Genomic DNA, 13,992 nt, shown 5'->3' on the forward strand with positions numbered 1-13,992 from the left:
AGTGTCTATTCATTTCTTTTGCCCATTTTTTGATTAGATTGTTTGTCTTCCTGGTGTTGAGTTTTACAAGTTCTTTATAAATTTTGGTTATTAACCCCTTATCAGACGTATTGTCAAATATGTTCTCCCATTGTATAGTTTGTCTTTTTATTCTGTTCATATTGTGTTTAGCTGTGCAAAAGCTTTTTAGTTTGATATAGTCCCATTTGTTTATCCTGTCTTTTATTTCACTTGCCCGTGGAGATAAATCGGCAAATATGTTGCTGCAAGAGATGTTGGAGAGCTTACTGCCTATGTTTTCTTCTAAGATGCTATGGTTTCACGGCTTACATTTAAGTCTTTTATCCATTTTGAGTTTATTTTTGTGAATGGTGTAAGTTGGTGGTCTAGTTTCATTTTTTGCAGGTAGCTGTCCAGTTTTCCCAACACCGTTTGTTGAAGAGGGTGTGGGTTTATTTCTGGGTTCTCTGTTCTGTTCCGTTGATCTATGTACCTGTTCTTATGCCAGTACCAGGCTGTTCTGAGTACAATGGCCTTGTAGTATAACTTGGTATCAGGAAGTGTGATACCTCCCACTTTATTCTTCCTTTTCAAGATTGCTGAGGCTATTCATATTCTTTTTTGGTTCCATGTAAATTTTTGGAATGTGTGTTCTATATCTTTGAAGTATGTCATTGGTATTTTAATTGGTATTGCATTGAATTAATAAATTGCTTTGGGTAATATAGACATTTTAATGATGAGCATCATCCTAACCATGAGCATGGTATATGCTTCCACTTGTTTATAGCTTCCCTGATTTCTTTTATCAACGTTTTATAATTTTCCGAGGACAAGTCTTTAGTCTCCTTGGTTAAATTTACTCCTAGGTACTTTATTTTTTTGTTGTTGCAATAGTGAAGTTGGATTGTTTTCTTAATTTCTCTTTCTGACAGTTCATTGTTAGTGTATAAAAATGCCTCTGATTTCTGAGTATTAATTTTATATCCTGCTACCTTGCTGAATTCATTTATCGGGTCCAGTAGTTTTTTGACTGAGAATTTAGGGTTTTCTATATACAGTATCATATCATCTGCAAATAATGATAGTTTTACTTCTACTTTTCCAACTTGAATGCCTTTTATTTCTTCTTCTTGTCTGATTGCTGTGGCTAGGACTTTCAGGACTATGTTGAATAAGAGTGGTGAAAGGGGGCACCCCTGACTTGTTCCTGATCTTAAGGGAATTGCTTTTAATTTTTGCCCATTGAGTATGATGTTGGTTGTGGGTTTGTTTTAGATGGCCTTTATCATGTTGAGGTATGTTCCTTGTATTCCCACTTTGCTGAGAGTTTTGTCATGAATGGGTGCTGGATTTTATCAAATGCTTTTTGTGCATCTATTGAAATTATCATGTGGTTTCTCTCCTTCCTTTTGTTTATGTGATGAATCATATTGATTGATTTGTGAATGTTGTACTAGCCTTGCCTCCCGAGAATAAATCCTACTTGATCATGAAGTATGATTTTTTTTTATATTGCTGGATCCGGTTTGCTAATATTTTGTTGAGGATTTTAGCATCTAAATTCATCTGGGATATTGGCCTATAATTTTCTTTCTTTGTGTTGTCTTTGCCTGGTTTTGGAATCAGAATTATGCTTGCCTCATAAAAGGAGGTTGGAAGTCTTCCTTCCTCTTGAATTTTTTGAAATAGCTTGAGAAGGATAGGAGTTAATTCTTCTTTGAATATTTGGTACAATTCACTTGTGAAGCCATGAGGCCCAAGACTTTTGTTTGTTGGGAGTTTTTTGATAACTGTTTCAATCTCATTTGTTGTAATCAGTCTAAGTTTTCTCATTCTTCCAGATTGATTTTTGGAAGATTGTTTGTTTCAAGGAATTTGTCCATTTTATCTAGGTTGTCTAGTTTTTTGGCATACTGTTCTTCATAGTATTTTCTCACAATATTTTATATTTCTGTTGTGTCAGTTGTTATTTCTCCACTCTCATTTCTAATTTTATTTATTTGAGTCCTCTCTCTTTTTTTCTTGGTGAGTCTGGTTAAAGGTTCATCGATCTTGTTTACCTTTTTAAAGAACCAGCTCCTGGTTTCATTGATCCTCTGTATTGTTTCTTTAGCCTCTATGTCACTTATTTCCACTCTGATCTTTTTTATTTCCTTCCTTCTACTACCTCTGGGATTTATTTGCTGTTCTTTTCCTAGATCTTTTAGATGCAGGCTTAAGTTGTTTATTTGAGCTTTTTCTAGCTTCTTGAGTTATGCCAGTAATGCTATAAACTTCCCTCTCAGGACTGCTGTTGCTGTGTCCCATAAATTTTGAGTTGATGTATGCTCATTATCATTTGTTTCTAGGAATTTATTTCTTCTTTGATCTCATTGTTAACCCATTCGTTATTTAATAACATGCTATTTAGTTACCAAGTGCTTGAGTATTTTTAAGTTTTTCTGTTGTGGTTGATTTCTAGTTTCATGCCATTGTGATCAGAGAAAATGCTTGATATGATTTCAATTTTCTTAAATTTGTTGAGACCGCTTTTGTGCCCTAAACTGTGATCTAGCCTAGAGAATGTACCATGAGTACTTGAAAAGAATGTATATTCTGCTGCTTTAGGGTGAAAGGTTCTGAAGATATCTATTAAATCCAGTTGATCTAGTGTGTCCTTTAAGTCTGCTGTTTCTTTTTAAATTTTTTTTCTTGATGATTTATCTAGTGATGTTAGTGGGGTATTGAAATCCCCTACTATTAAAGTATTTCTGTAGATCTTGCCCTTTATATCTATCAAAGTCTGCTTTATATATTTAGGTGCTCCTATATCAGGTGTGTAGATATTTATAATGGTTATATCTTCTGTTGGATTGCTCCCTTTATCATTATGTAGTGGCCTTCTTTATCTCTTACTATAGCCTTTGTTTTAAAGTCCATTTTGTCTGATATAAGTATTGTTACCCCAGCTTTTTTTTCATTTCCATATACATGAAATATTTTTTTTCATCCTTTTACCTTCAGTCTATGTTTATCTTGTTTTTAGGTGTGTCTCTTGTAAACAGCATATTTATGGGTCCTGTTTTGTTATCCATGTAGCTACCTTGTCTTTTGATTGGATCATTTAATCCATTTACATTTAAGGTTATAATTGATATGTAGTTGTTTATTGCCATTGTATTCTTTAAAGCTGTATTTCTCTTTTGCTATATTCTTTTTCCCCTTTGATCTGTTTACAGCAGGCCCCTTAGCATTTCTTGCAGCATTGGTTTGGTTGTAGTGAATTTCTTGTTGTTGTTTTTTTTTTGTTTTTTGTTTTGTCTGGTAAACTTTTTCTTTCTCCTTCAATTTTAAATGATAGCCTTGCTGGATAAAGTAGTCTTGATAGTAGGCTCTTGTTCTGCATTACTTTGAATATTTCTTGCCATTCCCTTCTGGTTTCAAGTATTTCTGTTGAGAATTCTGATGTCATCCTGATGGGGGCTCCTTTGTAGGTGATAGCCTTTTTTTCCTCTAGCAGCTTTTAATATTTTCTGTTTATCACTTAGCTTTGGTATTTTAATTAAGATGTGTCTTGGTGTAGATTTCTTTGGGTTTCTCTTTAATGGAGTTCTCTGTGCTTCTTGAACTTGTGAGATGTTTTCCTGCATTAATTTAGGGAAGTTTTCAGCTGTGATAGATTGAACAAAGTCTCTATCCCTTGTTCTTTCTCTTCTTTTTCAGGAACCCCTATGATGTGGATGTTATTTCTCTTCATGTTGTCACAGAGCTCTCTTAGAGTTTCCCCAGACTTTTTGAGTCTCTTTTCTTTATCCTGCTCTGCTTTTGTGCCTTCATTTATCTTATCCTCTAACTTGCTGATTTGATCCTCAGCTTCATCCATCCTGCTTTTAATTTCTCCACTGTGGTCTTCGTTTCTGATATTGTATTTGTCATTTCTGACTGATTCATTTTTATTATTTTCATGACCCTTTTTATATTTGCCAGCTCTTTATTTAAGTGTTTATAATGACTATCTATTGTTGTTCTAAGATCTTTGAGCATCTTAACAATCATTATTTTAAACTCTGCACTCGGTAATTTGGTTATATCTGACTCCTTCAGATCCTTTCCTGGGGATTTCTCTTGATTCATTTGTGTTGCATGTCTCTGCCTTCCCATTTTGTCTGTGTATAAGAAGGTTTGGCCACTGAAGTCCAATAGGTGTGGCCTCAGTTTTCCCTAGGTGTGGTCTGTCTGCAGTCCCGCCACACCTTCTGTGGCTGCTGCCTAGGGCGTTTGGGTATGGGCGTGCTGGTGTCAGCGCACTGGGGCTGTTGCTGCGGTTTCCGCCTCTTCTTTACAGGAGGGGCTGTGATCTTGTGCCCAAGTCTATAAGCCTCACCGGCCTCGGCCTTTGCCTTGCCCCTGCGGGTGGGGTTATACACCGTGCCTGTGCCGTAAGCCTCGGCACCGCAGGCAGGGGTGAGCACTTTCGCTCAGCTTCAGGTCTCCACCTGATTCCAGGCTTTCGCCCACCCCCACAGGAAAGTCCGCTCGCAGGTCGGCTGCAAGCCTCGGCTCTGCCAGCCAGGCAGGGCTGCGCACCCATGCTCAGTCACGGGTCTTCGCCTGTTCTGGGCTTTCACCCCACCACTGCAGGAAGAGCCCCCTGGGTCTGCTGCAAGCCTCTGTTCTGTGGGCTGGGCGGGGCTGCATGCCTGCGGCCCTTGCTCAGCGGCAGATCTCCACCTCTTCCGGGGCTCTCGCCCTTCCCCCGCAGGCAGGATTGTAGGCTGGCCCACACCTGGGCCTGACCACTTTTGCGTGTCCCTTTTGCCCTGGCGGGGCAAGACTGAGCTCACATCCAGGCCTCAGTGGTGGCCTGCCGGCTTCTCCCCTTGCTGACAGAACTGCGCTTGTGTGTCCTGCCACTGCTCGCCTTCCAAGGAGCCCTCAGCCGTGTGGGTGGGAGCGCTGCAACTCAGACCCTTACACTCCATACTGTAGCCCTGAAAGCTCCCTCCTTCTAAGCAACTCTGCTCTGAGTGCTGCAGGAGAGCTTGTTTGGCTGGTGTTCTGCCTTTCTTTGCTGGTATTGCTGGTTCCAGGGGAAATATTCATTTCACATTTGGAGAGTGATTCAGGCCAGGGATTAGGGTGGCTGTCCCTCAAAGTATTTCTCCCTGTGCCTCCTAGATTACACTCTCTTCCTGGTCGTCTTCTCTCTCCCCGTCCCCTGGAGCCTGGGTGAGTGGTTGTGAAAGAGGTTTTCTGTGCTGTCCCTTTAAGAAGAATCCTGGGTCTGAGAAATCTGTCTGTTTCTCACAAACAGTATCCTGACTTGTTTCACAGCTAACTACTGTCCATATGCCTCTTCTGGGCTCTGGGGCTGCAGGCTGGGGCTTTGTTCCTGGGACTCAGGACGCTCCCCTCTCAGCTAAATTCACTTCCTGCCATGCGAGTCTCTCTGGGTTGCCATTTGCTCTGGGGAGCTGCGTAGCCCTCTCCATGTTTCTGCTTTTCCTACCAGTCTCAGTGTGGTTTCTTCAGTGTTCCTTGTTTGAAGAGTCCTCTTAGTTTAGTCCAAAGTTGGTTTTTCCAAATAATGGTTCTTAAAATTAAGTTGTAATCCACTTTGGTTCTTGGAGGTGGAAGTTGGTATGTCTGCCTACTCCATTGCCATCTTGTCACTTTATGTTTATAAACATATATTTTTTCAGAGGTCAATACAGAAGTTTTGCTCAGTAAATCAGTTATGGGGTGGGAATGAAGACATAGTTCTTTCTCCATTCTCATTGCTTTTTTATTTTATACTATAGTAGAGGAAGTTATAGAAACATGTCTTAAGTCTCAGTTTTCTTTATTTTAGAAGATTAATTCCATTGAAAATAAGAAATAATATAACAACTTGGAATATAAGGATATACATTTCTTTCTTTTTAAAATATAATTATTTGTCATATGATCAAATATTGCATATCATGACCCAATAAGTGGATGTCTAGTTTAAGAAAGGAAGACGTGTTTTGGTGGATATAGGAATATCTTTTTGTCATTTATCCAAACATTATTAGGAATCTTCCCCCCTACTCATTTCTGTTTGGGGGATTATCACTAATTTTTTAGTATTTAAATCCTTATGTTTTTGCCACAAGACTTTAAATTTTAAATTACTTAGGAACAAAAGCAATCAATATATTGTCAAACAAGAGGAAATCAAGAATTAAATATGGATTAAATGACTTGTAAATTTTGTTACAGATTAAAGCCAAAACTGAATTATTGCTATCAGCAGAAGCAGCAAAAACTGCTCAAAGAGCAGATCTTCAAAATCATTTGGACACAGCCCAAAATGCATTACAAGATAAACAGCAGGTAAGGGAACCTGTTGTAGTTCATACCATAACCTAATGTTCTGGTAGATAAATTAATTGCAAATGTGTATAAAGATGATATTCAGTTTTATATAATGTTGTGGTTGACTTGTTTATTCCCATTCATTTCTTACTGAGTTCAGGACCATTTGGAGTGGTAGATGCAGGAGGCAGACAGATGAAGTAAAACTATTATTTTTGGTTTTGATAAGCTCACCTGGAGTGCAGCTATGGTTGGGCTTCTTAGTATTTACTTCCTAGCCTAGAAGTTGGTGTGGAGCTGAAATACTTATTCTTAATTGTTGAATTGTTGCTTCATCTCATCAAGTGCCTGTAATTGGGAGAGAGAGACAGGCTAACTCATCTGTTTTGTAACCATTTGGTCCAAAGTCAGATATACTTACCACTTGGAAGCAGAAAAGATAACATGTATTCCATCTCAGTAATAGGAATTTCTTTTTTTGGGGGGTAGGAGTCAACAGAGGCTGGAGGGAATCTAGATGTTACCTTTCTAATATTTCTGATAAAGTAATATCCTCCTCCTCTTCCTCCTCCTCCTCCTCTTCTTCTTTCTCTTCTTCTTGCTCCTTTTCCTCCTCTTCCTCTTCTCCCTCTTCCTCTTCTTCCTCTTCTTTTCTTCTTCCTCCTCTTCTTCTTCTTTTCTCTTCTTCCTCTTCTTTTTCCTCCTCCTCCTCCTCTACTTCCTCTTCCTCCTCTTCCTCCTCTTCCTCTTCTTCTTCCTCCTTGTCTTCTTTCTACTCTTCTTCTTCCTCCTCTTTTCTTCTTCCTTTTCCTCTCCTCTTCCTCCTCCTTTTTCTTTTTCTTCTTTTAATTGAGAGGCAGAGAGGCAGAGACAGACTCCCACATGTGTCCCATCCCGGCTGGGACCCACCTGGCAATGGGCAAGCCCCCTATAGGAAAATGCTCTGCTCATCTAGGGCTGCTGCTCTGTTACTGAGGCAACTGAGTTACACTCCTCACAAAATTTAGGGGATCAGGGAACGTGCATATACTCCAGTACTTTTAGCCTTTTGTATAGTGTATTTTCAACAATGAAATAAAAGTTGGTTTTGCATCTCATTTGCATAATTGAACAACTTTCTTTTACTTGTTGTTTGCTTTTCTGATGTTTAATAAAAATAATCAAATGCTTCTTTTTTTATTACTTCATATTTATTTTGAAATACCTCCTAATTTTTGTGAGCAGCATATTTTAGTGCCTGAGGTGAGGCCATGTAGCCATCCTCAGCAGCTGGGGCCAACTTGCTCGAAGCAATTGAATCTTGGCTGCAGGAGAGGGAGAGGGAGAGAGGAGAAGCAGATGGTCACTTCTCCTGTGTGTCCTGACCAGGAATCGAACCCAGAACTTCCACAAGCTGATGCTCTACCACTGAGCCAACTGTCCAGGGCTAAAAATCTTCCTTCTTAGGGGCAAAATCAAAATGCTGGTAGATTATTCTTTGTACATTTAAGCATTTTTAAAATTTATATTTTAGCCTGACCAGGGGGTGGCATAGTAGATAGAGCATAGGACTAGGATGCAGAGGACCCAGGTTCGAAACCCCAAGGTTGCTGGCTTGAGCGAGGGCTCATCTGGTTTGAGCAAGGCTCACCAGCTTGAGCCCAAGGTCGCTAGCTTGAGCAAGGAGTCACTCAGTCTGCTGTAGCCTGATGGTCAAGGCACATATGAGAAAGCAATCAATAAACAACTAAGGTGTCACAACAAAGAATTGATGCTCCTCATCTCTCTCCTTTCCTGTCTGTCCCTATCTGGTCCTCTCTCTGTCTCTCTCTGTCACACACACACACAAATTTATATTTTACTTGAGAAGTAATATACTGGTTGTTAGTCCAGTTTTTTAAAACAATATTGTAGTATATCAAGTTAACAGCACAACTGTTTTCTATATTGGTCCTAAACTCTACTCCTTAGATGGATTATTGGCTATTAAATTTGATATGTATACTAGACTTCTATAAGCATTGAACAAATTCACACACACACAGTTATTTTTCTTTTTTGCACATAGATATGTTATTCTGCAACTTACTTTTTACTTACATTATTGCTAAACACATCTGGAAAGTATTCTACAAGCATAAGATCAGTACTAGAAACTGTAATGAAAAATAATTTATAAGAATAACCACATAAAAGTTTAAAATTTAGCTGCCAAAAATATTACTAACAAAATTCTAAAGCTAATAGCAAAAGAATAAAATATTTTCTGAAGTATGTCTGAAATATCAATAGCCTTGATATTTAAAACACTTTTACAAAATAAGTGAACTTATAAAAAAGTGAATGATTAAAACTATATTAGAAATATTCAAGTTCACTAAGAATCAGTTGCAAATTAAGATAACAATGAAATATGCCCTTAATGAGGTAAAATGTGTGTGAATTTAATAATACTTGAAGGGTTAGAGTTAGTGTAGAAAACAAGGCACTTTCATACACTCCTAGTGGGTTGTATATATATTTATATATTAGGCCAATCTTTTGATGGTGGTAGGGAAAGCTGCTTGGCAGTCTATTTCAAGAACCTTAGGATTTTTCATATATTCTAGCTCACTTTTAGTCCTTTAAGGGAATAATTATAGCTTTAAGGATGCTGTTTGTATGTCTGTTAATAAATGCAGAAAGTTTAATAGTAATCTAATACTCTAAAATAGGGCATTTGTATAATAAAACAGCCTGTATCAATGTAATGGAAATCTATGCACTCAAGTTTAATGATATTTTAGAAAATGTAAGTTTCATAGTGCATTGTTATATAACAACAAAAGTGATTACATAAAATAGTAAGTAATGTGAGATCCTATTTTTATTTTGAAAGTACAAATTAAAAAATAGAAACTACCATACAGAAAAGACTTCAAGAAAAGTTATCAAAATGTTAATAGTGATTATCTGTGGGTGGTGGATTTGCTAGTAACTTTTATTTTGTTCTCTCTGTTTATCTAGATATTCCAAATGAATTGAACAAGTATCATAGATGTAATCATATTTTTTAATGTTATTTTAGAAAAGGGTGTCTTGAACATTGAAAACATTTAGTTATAAAAGCATTGTTTTATTATTAGCTTATTATTCTTTTGTATCTCTTGACTTTCTAGAAAAAGTTATCGAACTGTTCTGCATATAAACCTAGTATCTCAGACTATGCACAAGTTCAGGTTTATTATATTGGTGGATAAGTTTAACCACTAAATTATTGTTAGACTTACCTGTGATCTTACTCCAAATAGTTTCTGAAATGAAATTAGAGTTTTAATTTTACTTTGACCAAATATTTGTGCACTACAATAAAGTAAACCTTACCGAAGTTTCTTCTCTTTCTCTATAGGAGTTAAATAAGATCACTACTCAGTTGGATCAGGTCACTACAAAGTTGCAAGATAAGCAAGAATATTGCAGTCAGCTGGAAAGTCATTTTAAAGAATATAAAGAGAAACACCTGTCTTTAGAACAGAAAACTGAAGAATTAGAAAGTCAAATTAAGGTTTGTATAAAAGAACTTGATTTAGCTATATTTTTACTGGTGTAGCATTGGCAATTGATGACCTGGATGGAATCAAAGATTTAATGTTTGTAAACAAAGGGGAAGTTGTGATACAAACTTTTAAAAAATTATAATTTTTTATGTATTAATTTGTAATTCCACCTTTACTTTTAATTTATTCACTAATGGGTGGCTTTTACAAATGACAGTTAATGTATATATATATATAGTGGTTTCACAGTAGTGTATAACTACAATTACAAGGAACTTAACATTTTTTATTGTTGTAAATCTCTTTTGTTCTATCATTTTCATTTTCTTATTCCAGCATAATATTGAAGATAAAAGTAGACTTCTTCCTTTTTTAAACTTTATATGTATATTCTTGGGATTTTGTTTCTAATTTAATAATATATTTACTCTATGGTACCCTACTTCTTACTTTAATACAACTCCAAGGGAAAGTGTTGATTTACCAAAGAGATTGAATTAAGAGAGCATATCAGTCCTTTGTTCTTTAAATTGGAACTAACATGTAAACAAAAACTTCTTTATATATATATATATATCGATAGATATAGATATAGGTATATATATAATACCTTTGCAATCAGATGAAGCACTTCTGTATGATTATACAGTTATGTGATGTGTATATGTATATATGTGCATCCATACCAATGTAATATGGAAAATAAATTACATTTACAATTCTGTTTATGGTTTCCTTTTCGTTTTTGTTTTTTTTTATGGCCAGTGGAAATAGTAATGATAAATTTATGTAATTGTTGAAAAGAACAGAAAAATCTCTAAATTATATTTTACTGAAAAGCAACTAATGAGAATTCTATTTGAGTATCTTTTAAAAATAGATTTTTAGAATCAGTGGTGTCTATTGTACTTGTCAGGTCCCTAACATTTTATAATTATTATTTTATAAAGTAGTCCATAAGTTTTATATCAATATATTTATTATTATAGAATTCTAATTACATCAAATAGCCAAAAAGAAAATGTCCAGTAAGAGCCACAGCTACCTTGATTAGCTTATAAAATAGAGTGCAAAATTATTACAACTATACAAGAAAATGAATTGCTTATAGATAGTTAACCTATACACTTCACAGTTTGATTTTGTAAATTTGTAAAAATATACAGTTATATGTATGTGTATGAATCAGAAACTGCACTGTGAAGAACAATCTTTAGACAAGCGAGTAAAGAAACAATCAGGAGTTTGGCTCTTTATTTAGGGTCAGTAGGTGTTAATGAGAAGGATGACATGCCAACTTCACTTTAGTTTTGAATGTCTATAATTATATCGGTGTTGTTAACTGTGAATACAGAGAATAATATATATATTTTAAGTGGGCCTGTATATGAACCTTTTACTTATTTTTTCTACTTGAATTAATAATTTTTACTCATTATAAAGGTAACTATTTTAAATTTATTCTCTTATTCAGATAATTTTAAAAAGTAAAAACTTAGTGACCATCGTGTGTAAAGCCAGATGCTAACTCCTCTGAAAGATGTCCAGATAAATGGCTCTTTTTCTCAGTAATGGCTTAAGAACATATTTTTTATTATAACAAGTATTTTATGGCTGTTTTTGTGTGTTATGTCAACACCAATTTGAGTATAAAACAAATATGTTTTAATATTTAAAACAATTTTTGACATTAAAATGGTTCCTGTATTATATTTTTTTTTATAGAAACTAGAAGCTGATTCTCTTGAAATAAAAGCAAGCAAGGAGCAAACTTTGCAGGATCTACAAGAGCAAAGACAGCTGAACACAGATTTAGAGCTTAGAGCTACAGAATTGACTAAACAACTAGAAATGGAGAAAGAAGTGTAAGCTTAATTTACTTAAGGGGGAAGATTATAATAAACTAAGTACTAAAATTTTTAAAAATTTTAATTTTGCTACCACAGTGCTTAAAGATTTAGTACTTGTTTGTGTTGATTCTATTTACAGTAGTATTAATGTGAATGGAAAAAGTAAAGCCATCAATCGTATGGTTAAATTTGTTTTCACTAGAAAGGACTGAAAAATTTTTGTCTAGTATACAGTTCTTGTTTCTCTGGGTTAAAGATTGTTTTAATTTGTTTAACCCATTAGCAAAAATTAATGTAAGTTAATAAATAGAGGTGTGTTTAGATATAATCACCCAAAAGCAGTCAGGCTTCTGCTTTGAGTCATTGTACGAAACAGGGAATATTTTCTTTTAAGAAATGATCTATTTTATATTTTAGCTTTATAATGCATTTTGGCAAAATCTATATTTATGAACAAATGTTTAAGCCTTTTTTCTAGCAGCTTTGCTTTACATTTTTTGATGTCTTTTAATGAATAGAAGTTTTAAGTTTAATCTATTTTTTCTTTTATGTTTAGAGTTTTGTATCCTTTCTTAGAAATATTTGCCTGTCCTCTGCATTTATGAAGAATTATCTTTTGTTTTCTTTTAGAAGTTTATTATAGTTTTAGTTTTTACACATACATCTAGGATTTACCTTGAACTTATTTTGTGTGAAGTCTGGGGTAGGCATTCAGAATCACCTTTTCCTCTAAGCATTAAGTTGTTATAGTAACATTTGTTGATAAAAAATTTTCTCTCCCATTGAGTGGCCTTGGTGCCTTTCTCAAAAGTGATTTACCAAATATATGTAGGTATATTTATGGACTGTATTTTGTTCCATGGGTCTGTAGTCTATATGGTATCCTGACACCAGTACCATCCTATGTTCATTTTTGAAGCTTTGTGGTAGATCAAATCTACCATAAATATCAGGTTGTATCAGTCTTCCAACCTAATTTTTTTTCAAGATTGTCTTGACTCTTCTAAATTTATTGCTCTTCTGTATAAATTTTAATAGTAAGTTGTTCATTTATAAAAGTAAAATTATTAGATTTTGATTAGAATTGTGAACCTGTAGGTTAGTTTTGGAAGAATTAACATTTTAACTTTATTGAGTTTTGTAATCCACAAACATGGCATATCTCTTTATCTATTTAGGTCTTCTTTAATTTCTCTGAGCAACATTTTGTTGTTTTTAAAATATGGATCTTGTACATAGACAGTCATGTTATCTGTAAATAACAACAGTTTAATAAGTTTTAGGTCAAGGTGGTTGATAATGTTTGTTCTAATCTTATGGTCTTGCCAGTTTTTTTCTCTAGTTAGTCTCAGTTTCTGAGAAAAGGGTGTTAAAATTTTCACCTATGATTGTAGATTTATTTATTCCTTCAGGGACTCTTTTCTTAATAAACAGTTTACAGTGACTATGCCAGCTTTTATTTCTGTTTACATTTTTTAACATAATCTTATGATTTTATAATAATTATATATGGAAAACTTTAGCTTAGTAAATAAAATGTCAATTTCTAATTTTATAGTTTCTTTATTTAGACATTTAAAAATCAGTGAGGTACAATATCCTATGAGTGTACTTAACTTTATTTTTTAGAAAGTAAAAGTAAGTTTCTGGGACGAAATTTGGAAGAGTTCAGTGTTCTGGTATTGTATTAATACCAAATTTCAAATATTTACATCTTTTAACAGCCTCTCTTTAACATATTGAATTTATAATGATTTTAAAGTGCATTGGAAATAGTATGCATTTAAGAAATACTACTTTGCATCTGGTTTTATTTTTATGTTAATAAAATAGTTGATAATTATGATATGGTTTTTAGTGCATTAATATATATAATTTCATTTCCTTTATGAAAACAATAACAGTTTTTAGTTTAATTTTCTTAAAGCTGTATCTACAATTTCTCATTATTGTATTGTATTCATTCAGGGGCAGATAACTTATGTTAAGGGACAAATGATAGCAAATCTCTTATGTAAACAGCTAAGTGCTAGGATTAAAGTAAGTCTTTTGTCTTTCCTCTTTGTTTGAAATGAAATATTTTTTTCCTTTTCTTTTTTTTTTTAAGTGAGAGGAGGGGAGATAGTGAAACAGACTCCTGCATGTACCCAGACTGGGATCCATCTGGCAACCCTGTCTTGGGATGATTCTCGAATCAACTGAGCTATCCTCAGCGCCCAGAGCTGATGCTCAAACCAGTTGAGCCACTGGCTGTGAGAGGGAAATAGAGAGAGAAGCACATGGTTGCTTCTCATGTGTGCCTTGAC

At 34.7% G+C, this 13,992-nt stretch overlaps 1 protein-coding gene across 2 annotated transcripts in view; it reads left to right on the forward strand.

Annotated features, from left to right (window-relative positions):
- EEA1 (early endosome antigen 1) overlaps nucleotides 1-13,992 on the forward strand; it is a 134,171-nt gene that overhangs the window by 99,570 nt on the left and 20,609 nt on the right. For both annotated transcript variants that reach the window (XM_066368647.1, XM_066368646.1), the window contains exons 16-18: nucleotides 6,226-6,339; nucleotides 9,689-9,844; nucleotides 11,562-11,701. In XM_066368647.1, coding sequence (XP_066224744.1) covers nucleotides 6,226-6,339; nucleotides 9,689-9,844; nucleotides 11,562-11,701 — 410 coding nt within the window. The remainder of the gene's footprint in view (nucleotides 1-6,225; nucleotides 6,340-9,688; nucleotides 9,845-11,561; nucleotides 11,702-13,992) is intronic.

The sequence above is a fragment of the Saccopteryx leptura genome, chromosome 2, assembly GCF_036850995.1.
Source record: "Saccopteryx leptura isolate mSacLep1 chromosome 2, mSacLep1_pri_phased_curated, whole genome shotgun sequence".
In the NCBI taxonomy this organism is placed as follows: Eukaryota; Metazoa; Chordata; class Mammalia; order Chiroptera; family Emballonuridae; genus Saccopteryx; species Saccopteryx leptura.